The 25,384-nt window shown below is 35.4% G+C and overlaps 1 protein-coding gene across 4 annotated transcripts in view; it reads left to right on the plus strand.

Moving 5' to 3' along the window:
- Positions 1-25,384, plus strand: part of TP73 (tumor protein p73) — a 286,919-nt gene that overhangs the window by 131,736 nt on the left and 129,799 nt on the right. For all 4 annotated transcript variants that reach the window (XM_053690367.1, XM_053690366.1, XM_053690368.1 and 1 more), the window contains one exon: positions 20,527-20,772. In XM_053690367.1, the coding sequence (XP_053546342.1) occupies positions 20,527-20,772 (246 nt within the window). The remainder of the gene's footprint in view (positions 1-20,526; positions 20,773-25,384) is intronic.

The raw sequence follows: 25,384 nt of genomic DNA on the forward strand, positions 1-25,384 counted from the left end.
AGTTTAGATGCCGGCCCATTTTTGGTGAACAACCTGGGTTGTCCTTGCTGATTGGACAGCACCAATAAACAAGTGCTGTCCATGGTTCTGAACCAAAAATTGGCTGGCTCCTTAGCTTAGATGCCTTCTTTTTCAAATAAAGATAGCAAGAGAATGAAAAAAAATAACAGGAGTAAATTAGAAAGCTGCTTAAAATTGCATGCTCTATATGAATTCCGAAAGAAAAAAATTGGGTTCAGTGTCCCTTTAAATAGCCACAAAGCATAGTTTCATGACCCTTTAAATGAAAATATGAGACAAGTGATCATATCAGTTTGGCCTGTAGGTGGTGTCACAGCTTCATTTATGATTTAGACAGAGAAATCTTCCCAGGTAAACAAGAGTTGACAGAATTATTATCTAAACATTGATTTATTCTACACTGCCATTGTTTTCAAACATTATATGTCCTTTATTGTCTTCAGCAGAAGAGATTAGATAAGGGAACCTTAAATTTCAATATAACAGTCCCCACTACTTTATAGAAACTAAAATTTTATACTTATTTCTTCAATATTTAGATTAGTATATTTAAAAAGAAATCTACATTATATTCACAGACTTATCTTTGCTTTGAATACATAATTATATCTAACATTTAGTTAGTGTAGTAATGTCCCTTTAAATATTGAAGAAATAAATGTAAAGTTTTAATCTCATAAAATATTTTTTACCCCCATGTTGTAACCAGGAGTCCCCTAGGTTTATCTTAGCTCTTCTGCTGAGGCCAGTTAGGGAAAGGATAGTTATAAATGAGATACTAGAATACCACTCTCACAGCTTTTTTTTTTTTATGTCAATTAAAGTCAAAATATTAAACTTTCTTGATTGAGATAGAACATGCAGTTTTAAGAGACAGTTTCATTTAGGGTTGCCAGAGCATTTTGAACAAAATAAGGGAGACTAATGTATCAACCAATTTCATGTTGGAAATTGACAAATTATACAGGATTTACTGAAAAAGACACTTTATTTTACAATTTAATCAAGTTTGGCACTACAAAGTTCTTCATACAAATGATCTTCATTCACACAGTGTAGCTTAACCCTTTGAGTGCTAAGCACTTTCCCACCTGGATGCTAAGGTGATTTAAGGGCTTTTTAAAAATGTTTATTTTTTAACTTTTGTAAACAAAAATTCAGATCCCCAAGACTTACACCGTTGGAAAGATTAGGCGATTACCTTTCCAACAGTGGGTCTTGGGGGGGTCTGTAGCTGCTTAGATGCCTGAGATACAGGCATCTAAGCAGCATGCCCCCTTTCCCTATACTTTGTATTGTATTTTTTTTAATAAAGTTGTGCTGTGACGTCACTGCACAAAACGTGAAGCCCTGACGATGCCTGTCACTATGCAGGCCCGATCGCTGCGGTAGGAGCGGGTGGGAGCCCACAGATCTCCCTCAAGGTGGGAGAGTGCTAGCGACGGCTCTGAGCCGTCGTTAGCACCAGAGTGGGAAACTCTGCGACGGCTCAGAGCCATTGTTAGTACTGAAGGGGTTAATATATTAAACAACTGCAAATCCATGAATTCTATTTCTCATTTAAAGGGACATTAAATGCTAAATATATTCTAGGTAGAATGATGCATTCAAAGAAAAGATTATTCTGAGAATAACATGTAGATGTATTTTTTAAAGTTTAATTAGCTGTTTAAATAGTGACAAAATAAGTGTAAAGTATTAGTGTCTATAAAACAATGGGAGCTGCCATGTTGTAACTTAAGTTATCTTCTCGGCTGTGGCCAATTAGGGACAGTTATAAATAGTTTATTAAAGTGTGCAGCCAATGGCTGTGTGGAATATAACAGTGTTCTGCACTTCAATTTCTAACAGGAACTGAAAAGCTCACCATTTTAGAATGGAATTAACAGGAAACGGGGGACAAAATAAATAATGAAAGTATATTGCAGAGTTTTTTTTATAAATAATTTATCATTTTATATTACCATCTCAAAGTGTTTAATGTCCCTTTAAGGCACAGTGTATTCCCATTACACTGTGTACAAGAGCGCAATATTAAATGTTTAAAATTAAAATTGTATATGTTGTAAAAATTAAGGGAGAAAAATGTTCTAAGAGTAGGTAAATAAGGGAGTCTGGGTGACTGTAAAAAACGTTGGTCAAATACGTTTACTTTTATTATTAAATTCTGCACAATATTTTTATATGCACACTTTCTGAGACACCAACTACTACTGAGCATGTGCAAGAGTTTACAGTGTAGATGTATGTGTCTTTGATTTGCTGATGGTTGTCACATGACACGGTGGCAAATTGAGGTAATTTTTAAAATTTGTCAGAAAATAACTGCTCATTTAAAATTCAGAGTAAGTGCTATTGCTTTGTCTTTTTATTATGCATATGTTGATTATGCAATACACTATAGTAGCTGTATAGTGAATTCATCAGACAAACCCAATTTTCTTTTGTATTTTCATTTGTAAATTAAGAATATATTCTGTGAATGCTGTCTTTGTTTCTGACTCATCAGACGAAATATTTACTGACAGAGCTAATAACATTCATTTTTGTGGTCTTCAAGAATGCAAAATAATATGTCTGAGCAAAGATCTTAAAACCTGCTTGTAGTAACATATACTGAAAATTTTACTTCAACACCATGCCTTGTCAAGTATTTATTCTGACTGATTTGGATGGTCAGATAATAATAGGCTATGCTTAGTAAAAAAACATTTTATATTTGTTGGATGCTCCAAATGAAACTCAAAAGATAGATCATACAATTTTAAAAGACTTTTTAGTTTACATCTGTAATTAGATTTACTTTGTTCTTTTGGTATCTTTTCTTGAAAACCTTACCTAGATGTGCTCAGGAGCCGCAATGTAGTACTTGAAGCTAGTTAGGGATTGGCAGTCATACACAAATGTATTTTGTCATTGGCTCACTTAATGTGTTCCTAGCTACTAGTCATGCATTGCTGCACTGGTGCTGACTTTAACTATGTGTTTACCCGTTTGCAGGGGTTAAAACACATAGGTATAAAAAACACATTTTGTTTTGCACTTATGTCCGCTCACTTCAAAAGTATTTTTTCCTTCTTTTTATTCTCCAATCGGTGCTCTGGCTGCAAACAAAAAAATTGTATGAGTGCCGTATGGCTAGAGCACTGATTGGAGAACAGGTAAAACACATTTTGTTTTGCACTTATGTCCGCCCACTTCAAAAGTATTTTTTTCCTTCTTTTTATTCTCCAATCGGTGCTCTGGCTGCAAACAAAAAAATTGTATGTGTGCCGTATGGCTAGAGCACTGATTGGAGAACAGGTAAAACCATTAGCTCACAAAAAATGTGAAGCACAGCCAGATAAAAAAGTAAGTTACAGTGCATCCTTATTAGAAGGGATAGATTAAAGTCGCTCAAAAATATTGCTTAGATTCTGGACTTGATTTTAAAACATGTAAAGTTTATAATCACTTTAAAGGGACAGTGTACACCTTAGTCATCTTAAAGCCTTACCTTATTAAGTACAAGAGTGCATTATTAAGCTGCAAATATCCTCTTGCAACCCTTTCTATATCATGCAGCAGGAACAGTAAAAAGTTATTTTAAAATGAATATTGTTTCTGCCCACTGATGACTTCACGATCTGGGCTGTATTAAATGCTCACTAGTTACAAAAGACTCACTAGTTGGATTCAACAGACTGTCAATGCTATTCAGCAGAGTGCTTAGCTGTAGCCCAGATCGTGATGTCATCAGTAGGTGGAGCTTGGCAGCCATATTAAAGTGACCAAAAACAATAGTCATCTTAAAATAACTTTTTTTACCGTTCTGCTGCAGCTGCATGATATAGAAAGGGGTGCAGGAGACTATTTGCAGCTTGATCTAAGGTAAGGCTTTAAGATGACTAAGGTGTAGCCGGTCCCTTTAAACAGGATAATAAGGGCAAAACAATAAAAGTTTATTGCAAAGTTGTTTTAATATGCAAAATCAAGCATTTTATATTAAAAGCACTATGTGTTTACTGTGTGAAAATTTACTGAGTTATCTCTCTGGAGTCAGTGAGTAACCAGCTGTCAATATCTGTCTGATTACTACACTGATAAATTGCTTTGTAAAACGTAGCCCTGGGCCAGATCTACTGTACTTAACTCCCCATCCTTTAAAAGCCCAATTGAGGAATAATTAGAAAGCAAATAGAGAGAAAGGTCTCACAAGCCCCCTTTGATTATTGACAATTGAGGCATTTAGTAAAATACCTCGTTCTTTAAAACACATTTGTTCTAATTTATTTACAAAACATTTAAATAAAAATATACAATTGGTTTATAAGTTGTTGTTTTTTTTATTTAGATGATATATTGGAACATCTGATCACCAGCTTTTTATAAGGGCATTAAAGGGGCATGAAACCCATATTTTTTTCTTTCATGAATTAGAAAGAGTATGCAATTTTAAACTCTCTAATTTACTTCTATTATCTAATTTGCTTCATTCTCTTAATATCATTTGCTGAAAAGCATATCTAGATAGGCTCAGTAGCTGCTGATTGGTGCCTGCACATAGATGCCTTGTGTGATTGGCTCACCCATGTGCATTGCTGTTTCTTCAACAAAGGATATCTAAAGAATTAAGAAAATTAGATAATAGAAGTAAATTGGAATGTTGTTTAAAATTGTATCCTCTATCTGAATCATGAAAGAAAATGTTTGTGTTCAATGTCCCCTTAATTATTTTAAGATTGTTGCTGTAGTAACTCATTACTTACTAATTGCACTCAACTGAAGAGACTGGAAGAGAAAACAGGTTTTGAAACTGAGAGAAACCTTGGTTACAAAATGGAGGCACCCAGTACTTTATGGGGACTAAAACACTTTTATCTTCAACATTTAAATAACTAATCTGATTAAAAATGTATCTGCATCTTATTATCGGGTTGATCTTTAATTTAAATACATCAGTATATATAATGTTTATTTAGTGTTTAATGTCCCTTTAAAGTAACATGATCATATTCAATCACACAAGAAAAGTCCCACACAAACGCCTACATTTGAATGAAAAGGCAGTTTTATTCTGTGTTCAGCCAATCGGAATTCAAGGGATGCCATCTTGGATGATGTCATTTAAAGGAATATTCATTCGTCGGGTAGTTGTCAGCCTGGAAGGATGCTCCGCATCGGATGTCTTGAAGATGGACCTGCTCCACTCCGGATGGATGAAGATAGAAGATGTCGCCTGGCTGAAGACTTCTGCCAGTCTGGAGGTCCTCTTCTGCCCGGATAGGATGAAGACTTCTGGCCATCTGGAGGACCACTTCTGCCCGGTTGGGTGAAGACGTCTCAAGGTAGGGTGATCTTCAAGGGGGTAGTGTTAGGTTTTATTAAGGGGGGATTGGGTGGGTTTTAGAGTAGGGTTGGGTGTGTGGGTGGTGGGTTGTAATGTTGGGGGGTATTGTATTTTTTTTTTACAGGTAATAGAGCTGATTACTTTGGGGCAAAAGGCCCTTTTAAGGGCTATTTGTAATTTAGTGTAGGGTAGGGATTTTTATTATTTTGGGGTGCTTTTTTATTTTATTAGGGGGATTAGATTAGATGTAATTAGTTTAATATTCTTGTAATTATTTTATTATTTTGTGTAATTTTAGTGTTTTTTTTGTACTTTAGTTAATTTTATTTAATTGTAATTGTAGTTAATTTCGGTAATTAATTTAATGATAGCGTAATGTTAGGTGTAATTGTAACTTAGGTTAGGTTTTATTTTACAGGTAAATTTGTACTTATTTTAGCTAGGTAGTTATTGAATAGTTAATAACTATTTAATAACTATTCTACCTAGTTAAAATAAATACAAACTTGCCTGTAAAATAAAAATAAATCCTAAGATAGCTACAATGTAACTATTAGTTATATTGTAGCTAGCTTAGGGTTTATTTTATAGGTAAGTATTTAGTTTAAAATAGGAATAATTTATTTAATGATAGGAATATTTATTTATATTTATTTAAATTATATTTAAGTTAGGGGGGGTTAGGGTTAGACTTAGGTTTAGGGGTTAATAAATTTAATGTAGGTGGCGGCAGTGTAGGGGGGTCAGATTAGGGGTTAATAAATATAATGTAGGTGGCGGCGGGGTCCAGGAGCGGCGGTTTAGGGGTTAAACACTTTATTTAGTTGTGGCGGGCTCCGGGAGCAGCGGTTTAGGGGTTAATAAGTATAATGTAGGTGGCGGCGGTGTAGGGGGGCAGATTAGGGATTAATAAGTATAATGTAGGTGGCGGTGGTGTAGGGGGGCAGATTAGGGGTGTTTAGACTCGGGGTACATGTTAGGGTGTTGGGTGTACACGTTCCCATAGGAATCAATGGGATATCGGGCAGCAGCGAACATAAGCTTTCGCTGCTGTCAGACTCCCATTGATTCCTATGGGAAATGTCTACACCTAACACCCTAACATGTACCCCGAGTCTAAACACCCCTAATCTGCCCCCCTACACCACCGCCACCGACATTAGGTAAGTATTTAGTTTAAAATAGGAATAATTTATTTAATGATAGGAATATTTATTTATATTTATTTAAATTATATTTAAGTTAGGGGGGGTTAGGGTTAGACTTAGGTTTAGGGGTTAATAAATTTAATGTAGGTGGCGGCAGTGTAGGGGGGTCAGATTAGGGGTTAATAAATATAATGTAGGTGGCGGCGGGGTCCAGGAGCGGCGGTTTAGGGGTTAAACACTTTATTTAGTTGTGGCGGGCTCCGGGAGCAGCGGTTTAGGGGTTAATAAGTATAATGTAGGTGGCGGCGGTGTAGGGGGGCAGATTAGGGATTAATAAGTATAATGTAGGTGGCGGTGGTGTAGGGGGGCAGATTAGGGGTGTTTAGACTCGGGGTACATGTTAGGGTGTTGGGTGTACACGTTCCCATAGGAATCAATGGGATATCGGCAGCAGCGAACATAAGCTTTCGCTGCTGTCAGACTCCCATTGATTCCTATGGCATCCGCCGCCTCCAAGGCAGCGGATTGAAAACCAGGTACGCTGGGCCGGAATAGTGGCGAGCGTACCTGCTAGTTTTTTGATAACTAGCAAAAGTAGTCAGATTGTGCCGATCTTGCGTTCGGAACATCTGTAGTGACATAACCATCGATCTGTGTCGGACTGAGTCCGGTGGATCGTATGTTACGTCACTATATTCTACTTTTGCCGGTCTGTAGGGTTTAATAACTACGGCAAATCAGGCTCGCCACAAATATGCTGCAGAATTCCAGCGTATTTGCGATTGACAGTTTGATAAATAGAGGCCTCTGTCTGAATCATGAAAGTTTACTGTCCCATTACTGAACAGTGTCATTGATTATATTCAAGGCTGAAAAAGATCACTTTATAGCTTTACCTGTCAGGCAAAAAAGTTACTAGGGAAGGACAACACCAGAATTTTTGTTGTTTTAAATAACCAACACAGTTATAATAATACACGTTTTACCTCTGTAATTACCTTGTACCTAAGCCTCTGCAGACTGCCCCCTAATTTTAGTTCTTGCATTTGAACCAATCAGTGCTCACTCCTCGGTAAATTCACGTTCATAAACTCAATGTTATCTATATGAAACACATGAACTAACGCCCTCTAGTGGTGAAAAACTTTCAAAATGCATTAAGATTAGAGACAGCCTTCAAGGTCTAAGACAGTGCTTTCCAAACTGTGTGTCGGGACACACTAGTGTGTCGGCAGCAGTGTGTAGGTGTGTCCCTGCTTCAGCACTTTTTTTTTAAATTAATTTTTTTTTTTAAATTGTTTTTTAGTTTCTGACTTTCCACCTGCCTGCTACACATATCACATGGTTGACACGTGATTGATACCTAGTGGGTCACAGATCATCTTAACCAATTGGCACAGCTCAGTGGGAACTGAAACTATTACCATTGATGGATTTGGCGGCACATTGACTCCTGACTGCACTTGTAGTCTACTTAATTGGCTCGTGACTGCAAGTGTAGTCAGTGAGTGGGACAGCAGTGTGTTTGCAGCGCGGGCAGTAGTCAGTCGGACTCGCAGAACTCTGAGGGTAGCAGCTTAAACGCTGAGCTGAAGTCAGAAGTCAGTGGGATTTTTTTGCAGCTAGCTCCCAGTAGTGCATTGCTGCTCCTGCTTTTGATATATGGATAGGAAGTGGAAGCTTAAAAATGCTTGATGATGAAATGCGCGTGTCTTTATCTAATATTACACCAAATATTCAGAAACTGTTTATCATGGGAACAAAGAAAATGTGATAATAAAAGTAAACTTTTTAAAAATTGTATGTTCTATCTGAATCACAAAAGAACCTTTTGGGTTTCACATCCCTTTAAAGGGACACTGAACCCAATTTTTTTCTTTTGTGATTCAGATAGAGCATAAAATTTTAAGCAACTTTCTAATTTACTCCTATTATCAAATTTTCTTCATTCTCTTGGTATCTTTATTTGAAATGCAAGAATGTAAAAGAATGTTTAGATGCCTGCCCATTTTTGGTGAACAACCTGGGTTGTCCTTGCTGATTGGTGGATAAATTCATCCACCAATAACAAAGTGCTGTCCAGAGTACTGAACAAAAACGAAGCTTAGATGCCTTCTTTTTCAAATAAAGATAGCAAGTGAACAAAGAAAAATTGATAATAGGAGTAAATTAGAAAGTTTCTTAAACTTGCATGCTCTATCTGAATCACGAAAGAAAAAAATTGGGTTCAGTGTCCCTTTAAGTATAATACAAAATGGATATGAGATGTATGTATAGTTGACTGCCAACAACTCTATCCACGGCACGCTACATTTAGGTGAGCAGCGCAATCAAGTGGGTTGTGATTTGAGCACAACCCTGTAATGCAGATTTTTTAAAGAAAAAAGAAAAAAAAAAGCAGCCCCAGGCAGGACGGATATAAAATATAAGTTGCAGGGCTTTTAGGGGCCTAAATATAAAGAAAACATACTTTTTAAAAGGTAAACATGTCATTGTGCTTATTTATTGGGCACATACTGCACAATTATGTAAAAGATTTTATGTTTACTGTTCCTTTAAGACAGTTGCCTCAAGGGGATTTCAATTTAGTGGTTCCTTACTGGTTTAAAGCTATTTTGGCAACAATCAATACAATGTAATAAAACTGTAACAACAACAATTTTAAACGTTTAAACTAAGGTCAAGACAGATTGCTACTTCCCATATAAATACATAAACAAATTAACCAGTCTAGTCACCAACACTGAATAAAATGTCATTCAATATTATACGGAACTGGTTCGTTTACTTAAAGGGACATAAAACCCACAATTTTTTTTTCATGATTCAGATAGAGAATACAATTTTAAACAACTTTCTTATTTTCCTCTATTATCTAATTTGTTTAATTCTCTTGGTATCATGTGTTGAAGGAGCAGCAATGCACTACTGGTTTCTAACTGAACACATGGGTGAGCCAATGACAGTTATAAATCTGCAGCTACCAATCAGCAGCTAGAACCTAGGTTATTTGCTGCTCCTGAGCTTACTTAGATAAACCTTTCAGCAAAGGATACCAAGAGAAGGAAGCAAATTAAATAATAGAAGTAAATTGGAAAGTTGTTTAAAATTGTATTCTCTATCTGAATCATGAAAGAAAATGTATGGGTTTCATGTCCCTTTAAAGCTCCTTTGGCCAATGTGAGAACATATGCATTGTTGTGCATTTTTTAAAATGATTTGCTAAATATTTTTAAGCGTAGGTATAATGTGCTGTAAATATTATTGATATTAGCACTGCGGAATCTGTTGGCACTCTAAAAATAACTGATAATAATATTATTGTTTCACTAGCTCTTATTGATATATATGTAAACCATTTTGTGTAAAAATAAAACTCTTAAAGGGACACTGAACCTAATTTTTTTTCTTTCATGATTCAGATAGAGCATGCAATTTTAAGCAACTTTCTAATCTACTCCTATTATACATTTTCTTCATTCTCTTGTTATGAAGAAATATGATGGGAACAAAGCAAATTTCATAATAGAAGTAAATTGGAAACTTTTTTTTAAAATGGTCTGCTCTGTCTGAATCACAAAATACATTTTGAGATTATATATCCCTTTAAGATCCACAACATATTGTTTTATTAGAGGGAGTAAATTAAAATCGATGGCATCAATCACAGTACTAGAAAAGCTTATCAAATCATGTACCTTTTAAAGGGTCAGTAAACACTTTCTTATTACAATACATTTCTATTGTCTAGCTATAGAATAACACACCAGCCAAGTCTGAACATTTGTAAAACAAATTAACATCTTGTTTACTACAATTGTTTTTCAAAAGCTAAACTCCCACTTGCCCTATTTCAAGGAGCCAATCTGTGCTTGAGTATGCAGGCAACATTCTTTTGCATTATGTTTGTATAAAGGGCATTTTATTGCAGTTGTTATCTGTTAAATCTAATAAGGGGACGTATATGTAGAAGGGTTAGCATTGAGAAGTCTACAGTGTGTACTCCTAGCTCTGAGAATTAGAAAATCCACTCATTACAAAGCTAAATTGCGCAATAAGGGGGACGAATAAATAATGAAAGTATATTGCTAAATTGTTTTATAAACATAACTAAACCGTTTATAGGAATCTCATTACTGTCCCTTTAATCTGTATTCTCAAATCAGGGGCAGTAGTAGAATATTAGACATCTAACTGTACTCACTGTATTTATTTAAAAAGGACAGTAAAGCCAAAATTAAACTTTTATGATTCAGATAGAACGCTATTATAAACTATTTTCAAATGAAGTTCTAATATCAAAATGGTGTCATTCTCTTGGTATTCTTTGTTATAAAGCACCTAGGTAGGCTCAGAAGCAGCTATGCACTACTGAGAGCAAACTGCTGATGGTTCCACATACACTATATGACCAAAAGTATGTGGACAACTGACCATCACACCTATATGAGCTTGATGGACATTATATTCCAAAACCATGGACATTAATATAGAGTTGCCCCCGCCCTTTGTGGCTATATCAGCCACAACTTTTCTGGGAAGGCTTTCCACAAGATTTTGGCGTGTGTCTGTGGGAATTTGTGTCCATTCAGCCAAAATATAATTTGTGAGGTCAGACACTGATGTTGAAAGAGAAGGCCTGGCTCACAAGCATCATTCCTATTCATTCCAATGGTGTTCAGTATGGTTGAGATCAGGGCTCTGTGCAGGTCACTCGAGTTCCTCCACACCAAAGTGGTCAAACCATATCTTGTGGATGTTGACTTGTGCACAGGGGCATAGTCATCCTGGAAGAGGAACGAGATTTCCACCAAACTGTTGCCACAAAGTTGTACTGAGCATTGCAGATATACTTTAAAGGGACATAATACTCATATGCTAAATCACTTGAAACTGATGCAGTATAACTGTAAAAAGCTGACAGGAAAATATCACCTGAGCATCTCTATGTAAAAAAGGAAGATATTTTACCTCACAATTTCCTCAGCTCAGCAGAGTAAGTTCTGTGTAAAAAGTTATACTCAGCTGCTGTCCAGCTGCAGGTAAAAAAAAAAGAAGAAATGAACTGCAGCTAATCAGCATCTCATGATATTTGACTTAACTCTCATGAGATTTCATAGTAAACTTTCTTAAACTGAATAGGGAAATTACACGAGTGTGCATGAGGCTCGCTCCCTTGCCTGTTCCGGGACAGGCATACTGATTTGCTGCTTAAAGTCCTTTGCAATGGGGTTTGAATATTTAGGACATTTTGAGGTAAAATATATTTCTTTTTTACATAAAGATGTTCAGGTGATATTTTCTAGTCAGCTTTTTACAGCTATTCTGCATCACTTTCAAGTGTTTCAACATTTGGGTATCATGTCCCTTTAAGCTTGTTATTGTACATCCTGGATATATATATTTTTAAATAAAATAAAAAAACATTATTGAAGATTGGCTATGGCTGCTAGACTGGAATGAGTTAACTGGGTCCAGCACATGTATAGACACCATTTGTTTGGTGGTCTTTAAAACATAAGTACTCATTTGAAGGGGAGCTTTGTTTACATAAAACATTCTACAGGATACGCTATGTGGCGCCCCATTTTTGTTTAGCAATTGTCTAAAATGTCTTTGTATCCTGTCTGAAACTAAGGGGTCTGGCCCAACCCCTGACAAACAGCCCCAGACCTATATTCCTCCTTCACCAAACTTTACAGTAGACACTGTGCATTCCATTAGGTAGCGTTCTTCACACATCTGCCACTGCTCCAGAGTCCATTGGCGGCTTGCTTTACACTACTCCAGCCGATGCTTGACATTGTGCATGCTGCTGTAAGGCTTTTATACAGCTGCTCAGCCATGGAAACACTTTTTTATTAAAGGGACAGTTTACACCAATTATCATATAACTGCATGTAATAGACATTACTATACAGAAGAATATACACAGATACTGATCTAAATATTCAGTATAAAACAGCTTAAAAAAATTCTTAGAAGCTCCCAGTTTAGCACTGTTGATGAGTTTAGTCTGGGACACCCACTGAAAGAAGCTGGGAAAACAAGAAGAGCAGACACTCCCCACCCTCCTTCCCTGCATATGAAAAGACAAATTACACAACCAGGAGTCTGTATACATCAGTATACATCTATACGTTTGGGGCTTGGTTAGGAGCCAGCAAATCGGCACAATGTTATTTAAAAATAAGCAAAACTATACATTGTTGCAAAAACACACCCAGATGGGCTGTATAAATGGACCATTTACAAAACATTTTTGCAATGAAAAATCTAGTGTACAATGTTCCTTTAAACTTTTAAAGGGTCACTGAACCCAAATTTTTTTCTTTCGGGATTCAGATAGAGCATGAAATTTTAAGCAACTTTCTAATTTACTCCTATTATGAATTTTTCTTCATACTCTTGGTATCTTTATTTGAAATGCAAGAATGTAAGTTTAGATGCCGGCCCATTTTTGTTGAACAACCTGGGTTGTTCTTGCTGATTGGTGGATAAATTCATCCACCAATAAAAAGTGCTGTCCATAGAAAAAAACGTAGATGTCTTATTTTTCAAATAAAGATAGCAAGAGAACGAAGAAAAAATGATAATAGGAGTAAAGTAGAAAGTTGCTTAAAATTGCACGCTCTATCCGAATCATGAAAGAAAAAATGTGGGTTTAGTGTCCCTTTAAGCTCTGGACACACAGTATTTGTGCTGATGTTGCTTCTAGAGCAGTTTGGAACTCTGTAGTGAGTGATGCAACAAGTTATTTTTACACAGTACACTGTTCAGCACTAAGTGGCCTGGCTGTGTGCATTGTCTACCGCTTCCTGGCTGGGCTGATGATGTTCCTAGATGTTCACCTTACAGTTAACAGGGGCAGATATAGTAAGACAGAAATATCTCAAACTGACTTGGGTTTTTTTTTTATTTAAAACTAAGATTAAAGAGACAGTCAAATCAAAATTAAACTTTCATGATTCAGATAGGGCATGCAATTTTAAACAACTTTCCAATTTACTTTTATCATCAAATGTGCTTTCTTCTCTTGGTATTCTTAGTTGAAAGCTAAACCTAGGTAAGCTGAAACTGATTTCTAAGCTGTTGAAGACCGCCTCTTATCTTGCATTTTGACAGTTGTTCACAGTTAGACACTGCTAGTTCATGTGTGCCATAGAGATACCCCTTGAAGTTACCTAGGAGTCAGCAGTGATTGGCTAAAATGCAAGTCTGTCAAAAGAATTGAGATAAGGGAGCAGTCTGCAGAGGCTTAGATACAAGGTAATTACAGAGGTAAAAAAGTATATTAATATAACTGTTGGTTATGCAAAACTGGGGAATGGGTAATAAAGGGATTATCTACCTTTTTAAACAATAAAAGTTCTAGATTAAACTGTCCCTTTCATTGTTTTATGAACCTTCAGTGGTGTATAGTTATGTAATACCATAAATGAAAATAAGCTATTCACTTACCCTCAGCCGAAGAGGTGACAGCTTCTACAACCACCACTGTTGCCCTGCTCCTCCCTTCTACTCCTTCCCTCCACCTAAGCACACACGGTAATAATTCATGGTGCACATATTTAAATAGATATATTACAACTACAAGTGCTGCTGCAAGCAGTGTGCACCCCCCCCCCAAGTCTGGCACTGGGTACTGCCCCCCAGTTAGCCCCCAGGAGTGCATTGCTGCTGAAGCAGACTTTGCAAGGGTTAAATACATAGATGCATACAAGCAACAGGATTTTCATTTTGCACTTTTATGTCACTTATTTTTGATATAAAAGATTGAAAACTTGAGTCATTTATTCTTTTTTTATACATGTTGCTGATGAGTGCTTACATTGCTGTTGGGATCATAAATATTTATATATTGCTATTGACACGGTATATTATCAGTATATATATACTGGGGATACATATATATTATATATACTTATAGTTGTTTATATATATATATATATATATATATATGTGTATATATATATATATATATATATATATATATATATACAGTATATATACTGTGTGTATGTATGTGTGTGTATATATATATATATATACAGTATATATACTGTGTGTATGTGTGTGTATATATTTATATATATATATATATATATATATATATATATATATATATATGTATATATATATAGTTTGCTTCTGTATTTCTAGAGTTAGTTATTCATCTTTTATCTATATGTTTCCCATTTTCTTTTAGTCTTTTCACAACTTTTATTTATAGAAATAATTTCAATAATAATAATTTTCAAATACTATTTTGTTAAACAAATTGGAATCCCACATATAATAAGACTGACAATTCTTTCCCTATCATATTATTTATTATGGTCTTGGGGATTTTTATAGATACATTCTGTCATAGGTTTTTGTACCGGAAAAATCCACTCAATTATCTAGAAACCTTAAAGGGACAGTTCACTGTAAAATAGTTTTTCCCTGAATGTGTTCCCAATGACATATTATACCAGCTGCAGCATATAAAATGTATGAGAAATTATTTATTTATGCTTCTGTTGCAAATTTAATCGCTAGATTTGATCTTTAAAACCACAGCCCATTAAAATAGACTAAGCTTGCAGAATGATCAGATCTTGTTATCTTATAACTCAAATGCTTCCCTTTCTTGTCTCTGTACAATACTTAGGGCTCCATGTACGAAGCAGCGAAAGGTGCTCCAGAGCCTTTGCGGGGCAGGTTCGCATATGCGAGCCTGCTTCCCGCAATGTAAGAAGCAGCGGTCATTAGACCGCTGCTTCCTACACCCTACGCCACCTCTTAGGTGGCAAAGCAAAATCACTGAGAGCACGCTCTCGGTGATTGACAGCCCCTTCAGTCGCGTGATTGAAGGGGCGGGCATTACACACTCCGATGAGTGTATAATGATACATACGGGCAAGCGGATCAACAGATCCGCTGCCCGTGTGTAACGGAGGTGGGCGGACAGCTTCGCGAGTTAAGAAGCTGTCTGCCCGCCGTTTAGTACATGGCGCCCTTAGAAAGAACAATTAAAAATTAACATTTTAGAGCTTTATCTCTTCCACCTCCCACTGTGAGTATAATTTCTTCTGCTGTCTGTTTTTACATAGTTTGTCAATAGCATATACCTAGGTTTAGAAACTTTCAGTATAGGTATGGATACTACAGGCTAAATCAGCTATTTCAAATGCCAATATAAAGGCTAAGGAGCTATTTGTAAACAATTTAATACATTCCAGCAGGTAGAATGGATAATTGAGAACAAATTAAACGAGAGAAAGTTCTTGGGTAAACTGTCCCTTTAAATCTAATACAATTCCCTATCTACATAATTATTTTATTGATGTGGAAGTTTTTTTTGAGAATTTATTTTATGAAAACGTTGGATGCATATTTTTTTTCTCTTCATATTAAACCTTAAGCTTTCTTTTCCTCGCCTGGTCCTTGATTTATTCATTATGCAGGGCTGGCAGCTGCCTATGGACCACAGTCTGTCAGAAGGGTGCCTTCCTCTGGTCAAGTAATAAAACCTATGCTTTCATTAGCATGTTTTATGTTACACTTTACAAACAACCAGAGACTATACTGGAGACTATATCATTTTTATTTCTTAAAAATATATTTTTCTTTATATACTAGTATACTAGTAATTACTTATATGGTGATATCAATAAGCGTCAGAGGGCACAAGAAAGTAAGACATCATCTATGTAACAGGTTCCTAAGAAGTGTAAAATCAGGTACTGATCAGGAAGTGTAACATCATGCCCTTGTGTTTAAATTTCACAGATCTCTTGAACCTAGGGCAAGAACTTCTATTAGTCAGTGGATCTCTGTCTTATTTACAAAAACATGATAGCTTTCATCATAGAACAGTGATCAAAAACCTAAAATAGATAAAGAAAACACCAGAATTGTTTAAATATTTAACACTTTGGTTGCCAAATTGGACTTGTATGAATTGTTATGGGATTCATTTTTGCACCCCTTCCTAGTAGCCAATGGATTACTAAACTGGACACTCATAAAATTTAGACTTTCTATACATTAATTTCAAAAAATGAACTGCACTTTTCAAATCAGTACTTTTCAGCTTTAACCATTTGTCTTCCAAAGGGTGCTAAAGAAATCATTAACATGTCTGACAGCCAAGGCGTTAAATGTGTCCCAATATAAATTATTGTTCAGCAACATTTTGGGTTGGGGGTAATACACAGATTTTTTTTATTGTCTTTTGACAATTGTGTGTTGTTTTATCTTATATAATAATAGAAATACATTATTTTGCACAATATTATTGGATTGAGATCTCTGCTGTGGGTGCACAGATCAGATACTCCACCGTTTTTTTTTTTTTTAAAAGCTGGGAGTTTGCAGGGTTTAGCTACTTACTTGGCTGACTGCAGAACCTGTTAAAACCTGAGGGCTGCAGATTCTGAATATGGCAAGGAAATACAAAATCTCATCCTTCGAAGGTTAAAAAAATGATTACTATTAAAGGGATAAATTGATCAAATTTGAAATGTGTATGGGTGCAATTCAGTTTTAAATAGAAGCATTTTTGCAGTATACTTCCATTTAGAAAAAGGCTTCTAGTAAATGTTATAACTGTTTTGTCAGTTTTTTTCAGTCTAGGAGAAAACACAGTTATTGGATAATTTTTGCTGGGGTTAGCGCAACATAAAGTCATCAATAGTTTGCACTGAGAGCCCTCAACAGCAGTTTTCTTTTCCATAAGAAAATTTGTTACAAGCAACTTTTCACATTTATTTATGAACTTTTCTATTTCAATAACTTTGATCTCTTGAACATCATTTTGGCCTGTCTTTAATTGCATATCTTGACTTTTCCGTGTTGATATTTTTGCGAATGTTTTTTAAAATTTAATATATTCAGCTGTTTCCTGATTTAATAAAAAGTTTAAGAACATACTATAAATCACACTTTAAAACTATGAAATGTGAGCACAACTAATATGCAATCGAACTAAAATACAATCATCAGAATGTTCATTTATAATTGTAATTAAATAGATCTTGCATAAATATTAATTATAAAATTACCAAACTGATAGGAAATTGTTAAAGGTACAGTTTACCCAAAATCCATTTTACCTGCTGGAGTGTATTAAATTGTTTACAAGTAGCTGATTTACCTTTATTTTGGAATTTGAAATATCTGATTTAGCCTGTGGTATCCCCACCTGTACTGAAAGTTTCTTTACTTAAAAGTTCAAGTTAGACATGTGCACAGCGGAAAAATTTGTTTCGGACCGATTCTGATTTTTTTGGATTGATTCGACTTTGGATACATTCGGATTAATTCAGATTCAAATAAATTCGGATGCATTCGTTTTGGATTTGATTTGTAAATTCGGAAGTTCAATATGTGTTATGTTGATGCAGATGGTTCCAAATTACACAAATGGAATTATTTCACTGTTCTATCTCACTAAATCTCACTAAATTTAATTGTTATACTGAATTTTGATTAGTCCATGGCCATTCGAATGTAACGACTAAATCCAAACTAATTTGGATTTATTTGTTACAAATTCATTCGGATTATTTTTAGTTTCGTTGCTAGGGTAATTTGGAAATTCAAATCTATTTGAAACTCCGAAATTGGCGAATTTGTCTGAATTTTGATTAGAAACAAAAGGCACATGTCTAGTTCAAGTTATTGACAGGCTATGTAAACACAGCCATCAGAATAAATTACACTCCTGGTGGGGTGTATAAGAGATAACTAATAAAGTGATAATTTCCCATTATTCTCTTTAAGTATTGAGCTTTGGTTTACAGACAAATATATGATAATGAAAGCATATGTGTGTACGCAAAGTGATAACATAATGAGATCTCATTTTACCTGCAAGCTCAACCCATTGCAATAGGCTGTGATAAGCTCAACCCATTGTAATAAGCACAAAACCAGCTATTTCATATACACAAATAAACCTAAAAATCTAATTTGTCATCTATTTTAAACTCTGCAGCTGGTCAAACATGTAATTTGAAATACATTAAGGGAAAAACGATATACTGTCCCTTTAATTTCATGTTATGAAATTATATTAAAGCTCTCAGTAAAAAAATGCTCTATTTTAGAGTACCTGTATAAGAATTGATTTGAGTTATAAGGAATGCTTCACCTATATTTAAAAAGAGTGTGATTAGGTGTGTCTTAATAACAGGGTCTAACCATCCCTTCTCTTACCTTGCTTTCCTTTACATTTTTGTTGTCTTTCCTTCCCCATAGGCACTTACACCGGTAACTAAAATGCACTTAGTCTTAATCCTGTTGTCATTGTCTGTCGCTACAATACTTTGAACACACATTTTTTTAGGACTTGCAATTCAATATCATTGATGTCTAGAATTTGTAATCCAGGACTTCGTATGCTTAAATGACTTAGTATTATTTTTTTTCCTGTATAGATTTTCAAATGAGCATGCTACGGTGAACACTGATTTTTAAATAGATGAACAAATTTGGTTCAAATTTTTGCAGTTTTGTTTATTCAAACCACTACAGTGGATGATTGTTTTTTTTAAATTAAATTGGCTGAACATTTTAAATTATATTTATGTGTGAAATACTTATTTTTGTGAATGGATAGAGAAAGCAGATTTTTTAGACAATGCTACGACAAAAACTGTTGCCCAAATATCCACAAAAGTTAGATGGTTCTTATGAAGTTGATTACTTCTGGCTAGCTTTGGGAAAAAAATGCTTGTTAATTCCAGAGTTGTAAAGTTTCAAAGTCATAATTTTGATGTTCTATGCACATTAAAAAACTGAACATAAAAGTTCTCTGTACACTAGATTTTTCTTTGCATAAATGTTTTGTAGATGATCCATTTAAATAGACCATCTTGGAGTGTTTTTGTAACTATGTATAGTTTTGCTCATTTTTTATAACATTGCGCTGATTTTCAGACTCAAAAGTATCAGATGTAGACTGTAGTCTACAGATTCCTGCTTGCTCCTCTTTGTGTAATGAGTATTTTCATATGCAGGGGATGGTCTGCCCTTTCTGCTTTCTCAGCCCCTTTCAATTGGTGTCTCAGCCTAACCTTATCAACAGTGCTGTACTTGGATGCTTCTAAGAACATTTTTAAAAAGTTTTATACTGAATTTTTAGTCAGTATCTGTGCATATTCTTCGTTATAGTAGTGTCTGGTACATGCAGTTATATGAAAATTGGTGAATACTGTCCCTTTAAAGGCACATGAAAGTAAAAAAATTAAAGTTTCATGATACAGATAGAACATGTCATTTTAAAACACTTAAAGGGATACTGAAATTTTTAATTTCATGATTCAGATAGAGCATGTCATTTTTAAGCAACTTTCTAATTTACTCCTATTATCAATTTTTCTTTATTCTCTTGGTATTTTTATTTGAAAAAGCACAAGTGTAAACTTATGCGCTGGCCCATGTTTGGTTCAGAACCATGGGTAGAACTTGCTTATTGGTGGCTAAATGTAGAAATAAATACATTGGGTTTCATATCCCTTTAATATCTTCTGAGTGTGGATCATTTGGGAAGGTCCATTATTATTCCATATTGAGAACATTATACAACACAGCCTTCATCTGTTTATTTTTATTTATTTTTCCTAACATTTTACTTTCCTAATTTATAATGCAGAAATTAATTGAGATGGAGACGTAAAACTTTACATTTTAAAAATAAATAAATCTAAGTTTAATTTAAAGGTGTATCTAACTGAAGACCCTTTAAACCCTAACAAGCACAAGCTATGTAAAGAAGCATTCTTATTGTCTAGGATGTAGGTATTCCTGTGTTTTTGGAGCAACCCATAATGGGATCTGTCACTTTATCTTCTTACAAGTGTTGACCTGTTACAAAAAAAAGAGGAAAAACCCTCAGGAAATATTTCAGATGACTCCAAAGCGAGCTAGTCTTTTAAGAATCCTGTAATAAGACACCTCCAGTCCTAAAATGCAGCTAATTCCTCTATTACTCTAACAACAACCTGTTTTTCTCCTCCCCTTTTTTACTGTCTACAGTCCCAGTTCAATTTGCTGAACAGCACCATGGATCAGAGTATCGGCAGCAGAACGGCATCTTCCAGTCCCTACAACTCAGAGCATACCTCGAATGTCCCCACACATTCTCCTTACTCTCAGCCAAGCTCAACGTTTGATGCAATGTCACCTGCACCGGTCATCCCATCAAACACTGACTATCCTGGGTCACACAACTTTGAAGTCACTTTCCAGCAATCCAGCACAGCCAAGTCAGCCACATGGACTGTAAGTTGATTATCTGTTTACTATTTTGCATTTTGATTAACAAATACATTTTCATATTTGTAAAGGTTGGGGAACAAAACGTATTATGATCACTGTGAAATATGTCAGGTGCTTATGTTATATACAAAAATACACAAAGCATGAGAGAACCCAAGATAGGGCTGCACAAGTAATGATGACTTTGTAGTGTATTTTGGGAGTTGGATGTATTCAGATATGTATAGATTGAGTACAGATAATGCACACTGTTAGCCTTAAAATAAAATCACTCATATCCTACAACTTGCATTGTGTATCAGCACTTATACCAGAAAGAAGAAGGAAGATATGGCTTATAGCATTAAATTAACATTTTACTCTGTGTTCACCTTTAATGTGTTCCCAATGGTCCATTTTTCTGCTGCAAATAGCTCATTTACCTTCTTTTAATTATTTGAAATAACTGATTTTGTCTCGAAACCACCATCTATACTGAAAATACAGATATATCCTCTGTAGGAAAGCTATGCAAACAGCAACAAAATGTCTAATTAATCTCCCAATGCCTACCAACTGTGTGTTTAGACAGAGATAACATAAGCACATCTGCTTTAATTGCAGGCTCAGAACATTGATATGGGCATTTCCATGAGAACAATATATGATGGTTTAAATGAACAAAACGAGCTATTTCAAATACAAAAATAAATACAATTTCCCACACATTTAGGGCTAGATTACAAGTGGAACGCTAATTTATCAGTTCCTGTAAATGGGCAAATTTGCGATAATTAACCAGCCATTACAAGGGGCTGGATATTGCTACTGCGAGCTGGCAGTAGCAATTAGTGCTCTAAAAATTAACCAGAGATCAAATCTCTAGTTAATTTTCAAAAAGTGCCCCAGATGGCCCCAAATAAGAGTATTGTAGTTTTTAAAAGTAAGTTAAAAACAGCGCTACAAAGTGCCTTTACATTGCGGTCTATGGGGAACTGTGTGTTCCCTGTAAATATATACTGTATGTATATGCTTTTATATATATATATATTTATGTGTTAATATGTGCATATATACACATATAAACACATAAACATATATGTATATAATCATATACATATATATTTAACATTTGCTGCCCATCGCTGCGTAACTTTTCCACGTCTCTGCGCTAGTTCACACGCTGTGTCTCATGGCATGAGAACGAGGCTCCCATTGGGGCCTATGGAAGTGTGCTCTCATGAGCGCAAAGCTTCCTTGCAATATGAACTCAAGGTTGCGTTCGCATTGCACCTAACTTGTAATACCAGCGCACATTTGTGTGCGCTAGTAGTACTAAGTGGAGTGCAAATATCACTTTCGCGGAAGTGATATTTTTGCGCTCCACTTGTAATCTAGCCTTTAATATTTTCACCAGGTATAACAAGGCATTTGGAACACATTAAGAGGTACAGTGTCCCTTAAAAAGTCCCTTAAAAAGTCAACAGACATCTGCTAAAGAGTGCTCATAAACCCTGAGTACCTTGTGTATATTTCCATAGTACACTTGTGATTGCTTTCAGAGAGGTCCGTTATCATTGAAGTGATCATTTTATTCTCTGATTTGTATATGCAAATAATGTATGTTTGGCATCAATATCATTCTGGTATCAGTTGGCCAGATCAATACTGAGACATGAAACTACTGGATTAGTTTTTTTATATATTCTGTAAAGCAGGGGTGGGCAACTATCGACCTTCTAGATGTTATGGACTTCATCTCCCATGATGCTTTGCCAGCATTATGGCTGAAATAGCATTATGGGAGATGTAGTCCATAAAATCTGGAGGGCCAATAATTGCCCACCCCTGCTGTAAAGCATACCTAGGTAGGTAGCATGCCAGTGTCTGGCGCACTATATGGCAATAGTTTTGCAAGAATGTAACATATAATTTAAAATAAAATGAATTTGAAAGTTTTTTTTTTAATTGTACATTCTAACTGAATCATGAATAGCAATTTCAGATAAAGAATACAATTGTAAACAACTTTCCAATTTACTTCTATTATCAAATGTACTTCATTGTCTTTGAATCCTTTGTTGAAGGAGTAGCAATGCACTACTGGGAGGTAGCTAAAAACATTGGATGAGCCAATGGCAAGAGGCATATACGTACAGCCACCAATCAGCAGCCAGCTCCCAATAGTGCATTTCTGCTCCTATTCAACAAAAGATACCAAGACTATGAAGCAAACTAGATAACAGAAGGAAATTGGAAAGTTGTATAAAATTGCATGCTCTACCTGAATCATGAAAGTTTAATTTTGACTTTACTGTATCTTTACATGGCATAGCAACCCATATGCATACTAAATAAATATTTTAAAAGCTTTACATTTGTTAAAGGGACAGTATACACCAATTTACATATACGTAACTGCATGTACTAGACACTACTATAAAGAAGAATATGTAGATACTGATATAAAAATCCAGTATAAAACCGTGTAAAAACTTAGAAGTTTCTATTTTAGCTCTGTTTAAAAAGGTTACTGGAACACCCACAAATGTCAGACCCCCCCCCCCTTCCTTTGTATATGAAAAGACCCTTTACACAAACAGAAGCAAGCTGGAGTAGGTATACGTCGGTATTCTCCTAAAACTTTTGGGGTTGGGCTATACATTTAAAAAAATAAATAAACACAAAAAAACTGTATGGGCTATATAAAGGATTATCTACAAAACATTTATGCAAAGAAAAATCTAGTGTATAATGTCCCTTTAACAAACTGTATGTTTACAAATCCAGTGCCGTCCAAAGATGCACAACTTGAAAAACCATCCTAAAAAGGAACATAGTAGTAACTTCTTTTGTTTGAGGACATTTCAAAATGTTTTTTTTTTTTTTAACTTATATTCCTGTCCTGAATAAACCAATCTTTTTGTGCGATGTCATGACCCTCTTCACCAGTAAAGCAGAGGCAGATATCCTTATCAGCAGTGAGGATTAGTAGGAAGTACAACAGTAAATGGTGCCCTTACATTTGCATGGTAGATTTTTTTTTTTTAGTGTAATGTCCCTTTAAATATGTTTACCTGCTCATCTTTGCTGTGACCAATCAGAGGCGTAGCTGTATGTGGACTGCTGTTAGCATGTAGCAGGTTTGGCTAAACTGCAGCATATAAGTATGCAGAATTTATTCCAGTCTCTCTGGGGAGAGGAGCAAATACAATTTGCATTTGTAAATGACAGGAAAAGAAGGTAAATACATTTACTTTTTTTTAAATAGAGTTGCACCAGCTCCTAGGGGTTAGTTCCATTTTCCAATAAGTATTGAAAAAAACGACTCAATTAGTACTTAAAGTTTTTTTAGTGCACGGAGATCTAAGTAATTCATTGCATAAACAAAGATATGTGACAAAAGTAGACCTTATCCAGCACAACTTATGTACAGCCACAATCTATATAAACTGGAAGATATCACGCCGCTCCCTTTTATTGCCATGGCCGCTATAGTTGTTGTTAGTGTGGGCGCCGGCGATGATGTCATCGCTACGCTCAGCAGTTGCCGCTGATGCTGCTTTGGATTGCACTTGTGTGTCCTCCTTGGCGCGAACCTGCGCCTATGTAAGTACCTCCTTTACTTACTTACACTGCCCAAGTATAGCTTTACCTTGTGTTCTCCTGGGTGCTTTTTGCATTATTATTATTATTCGGATTGCCTGCCTGTTTCTGACCTCTGCATTGCCTTCTGACCATTCTCCTGCTTAAAGGGACATAAAACCCAAGTTTTTTTTCTTTCATGATTCAGATAGAACATACAATTTTAAACAACTTTCCAATTTACTTCTGTTATTAAATTGTCTTCATTTTCTTGTTATCCTTTGTTGAAAACCAGTTCTCCTCTTTAATTTGTTCCCAATGATCCACTTTACCTGCTGGAGTGTATTACATTGTTTACAAGTATTTCCATTACCCTTATATTAGCATTTGAAATAGTTTATTTTGCCTGTGGTATCCCCACCCATCCTGAAAGTTTTTGACCTCAAGGCCAAGCTGTGTTAACACAGTCAGTAAAAGAAATTACACTCCCAGTGGGGTATAGAAGAGATAAGGCAATACAATGTTAATTTTCCATTGTTCTCTCGAAGTATTGGTCTTTGGTTTATGGACAGATATAAGATAAAGAAGCAGCTATATGAACACAATGTGATAAAGTAATGAGATCTGATTATATCTACAAGCTCAACCCATTTTATTAGGTTGTGGCTTCAAAACACAAAATCAGCTAATTCATATACACAAATAAGCCTCAAAAAGCAAATTTTATACATTTTATACTCTGCAGCTGGTAAAAAAGTAATTGGAAACACATTAAGGGAAAAACAATTTTATAGTATACCGTCCCTTTAACCCTTTTGTTACTGTAAAATATTGGACTGCCTGCCTGTTACCGTATTTGCATTCTAAGTGACCATTCTCTGCTTAACCCTTTTGTTACTGAATGATTGGACTGTCTGCTCTCATTGTTCAGTGCACTGTCTGGTGAGCATTCCTTTATCTTTATACATAGTACTGTTTGGATACTCCTGATTCCTACTCAGCCCTGTGTAATCAACTCCTCAGTCCCTTTGCTGCTTATGGTGATTGCTGT

The sequence above is a fragment of the Bombina bombina genome, chromosome 8, assembly GCF_027579735.1.
Source record: "Bombina bombina isolate aBomBom1 chromosome 8, aBomBom1.pri, whole genome shotgun sequence".
Classification (NCBI taxonomy): Eukaryota; Metazoa; Chordata; class Amphibia; order Anura; family Bombinatoridae; genus Bombina; species Bombina bombina.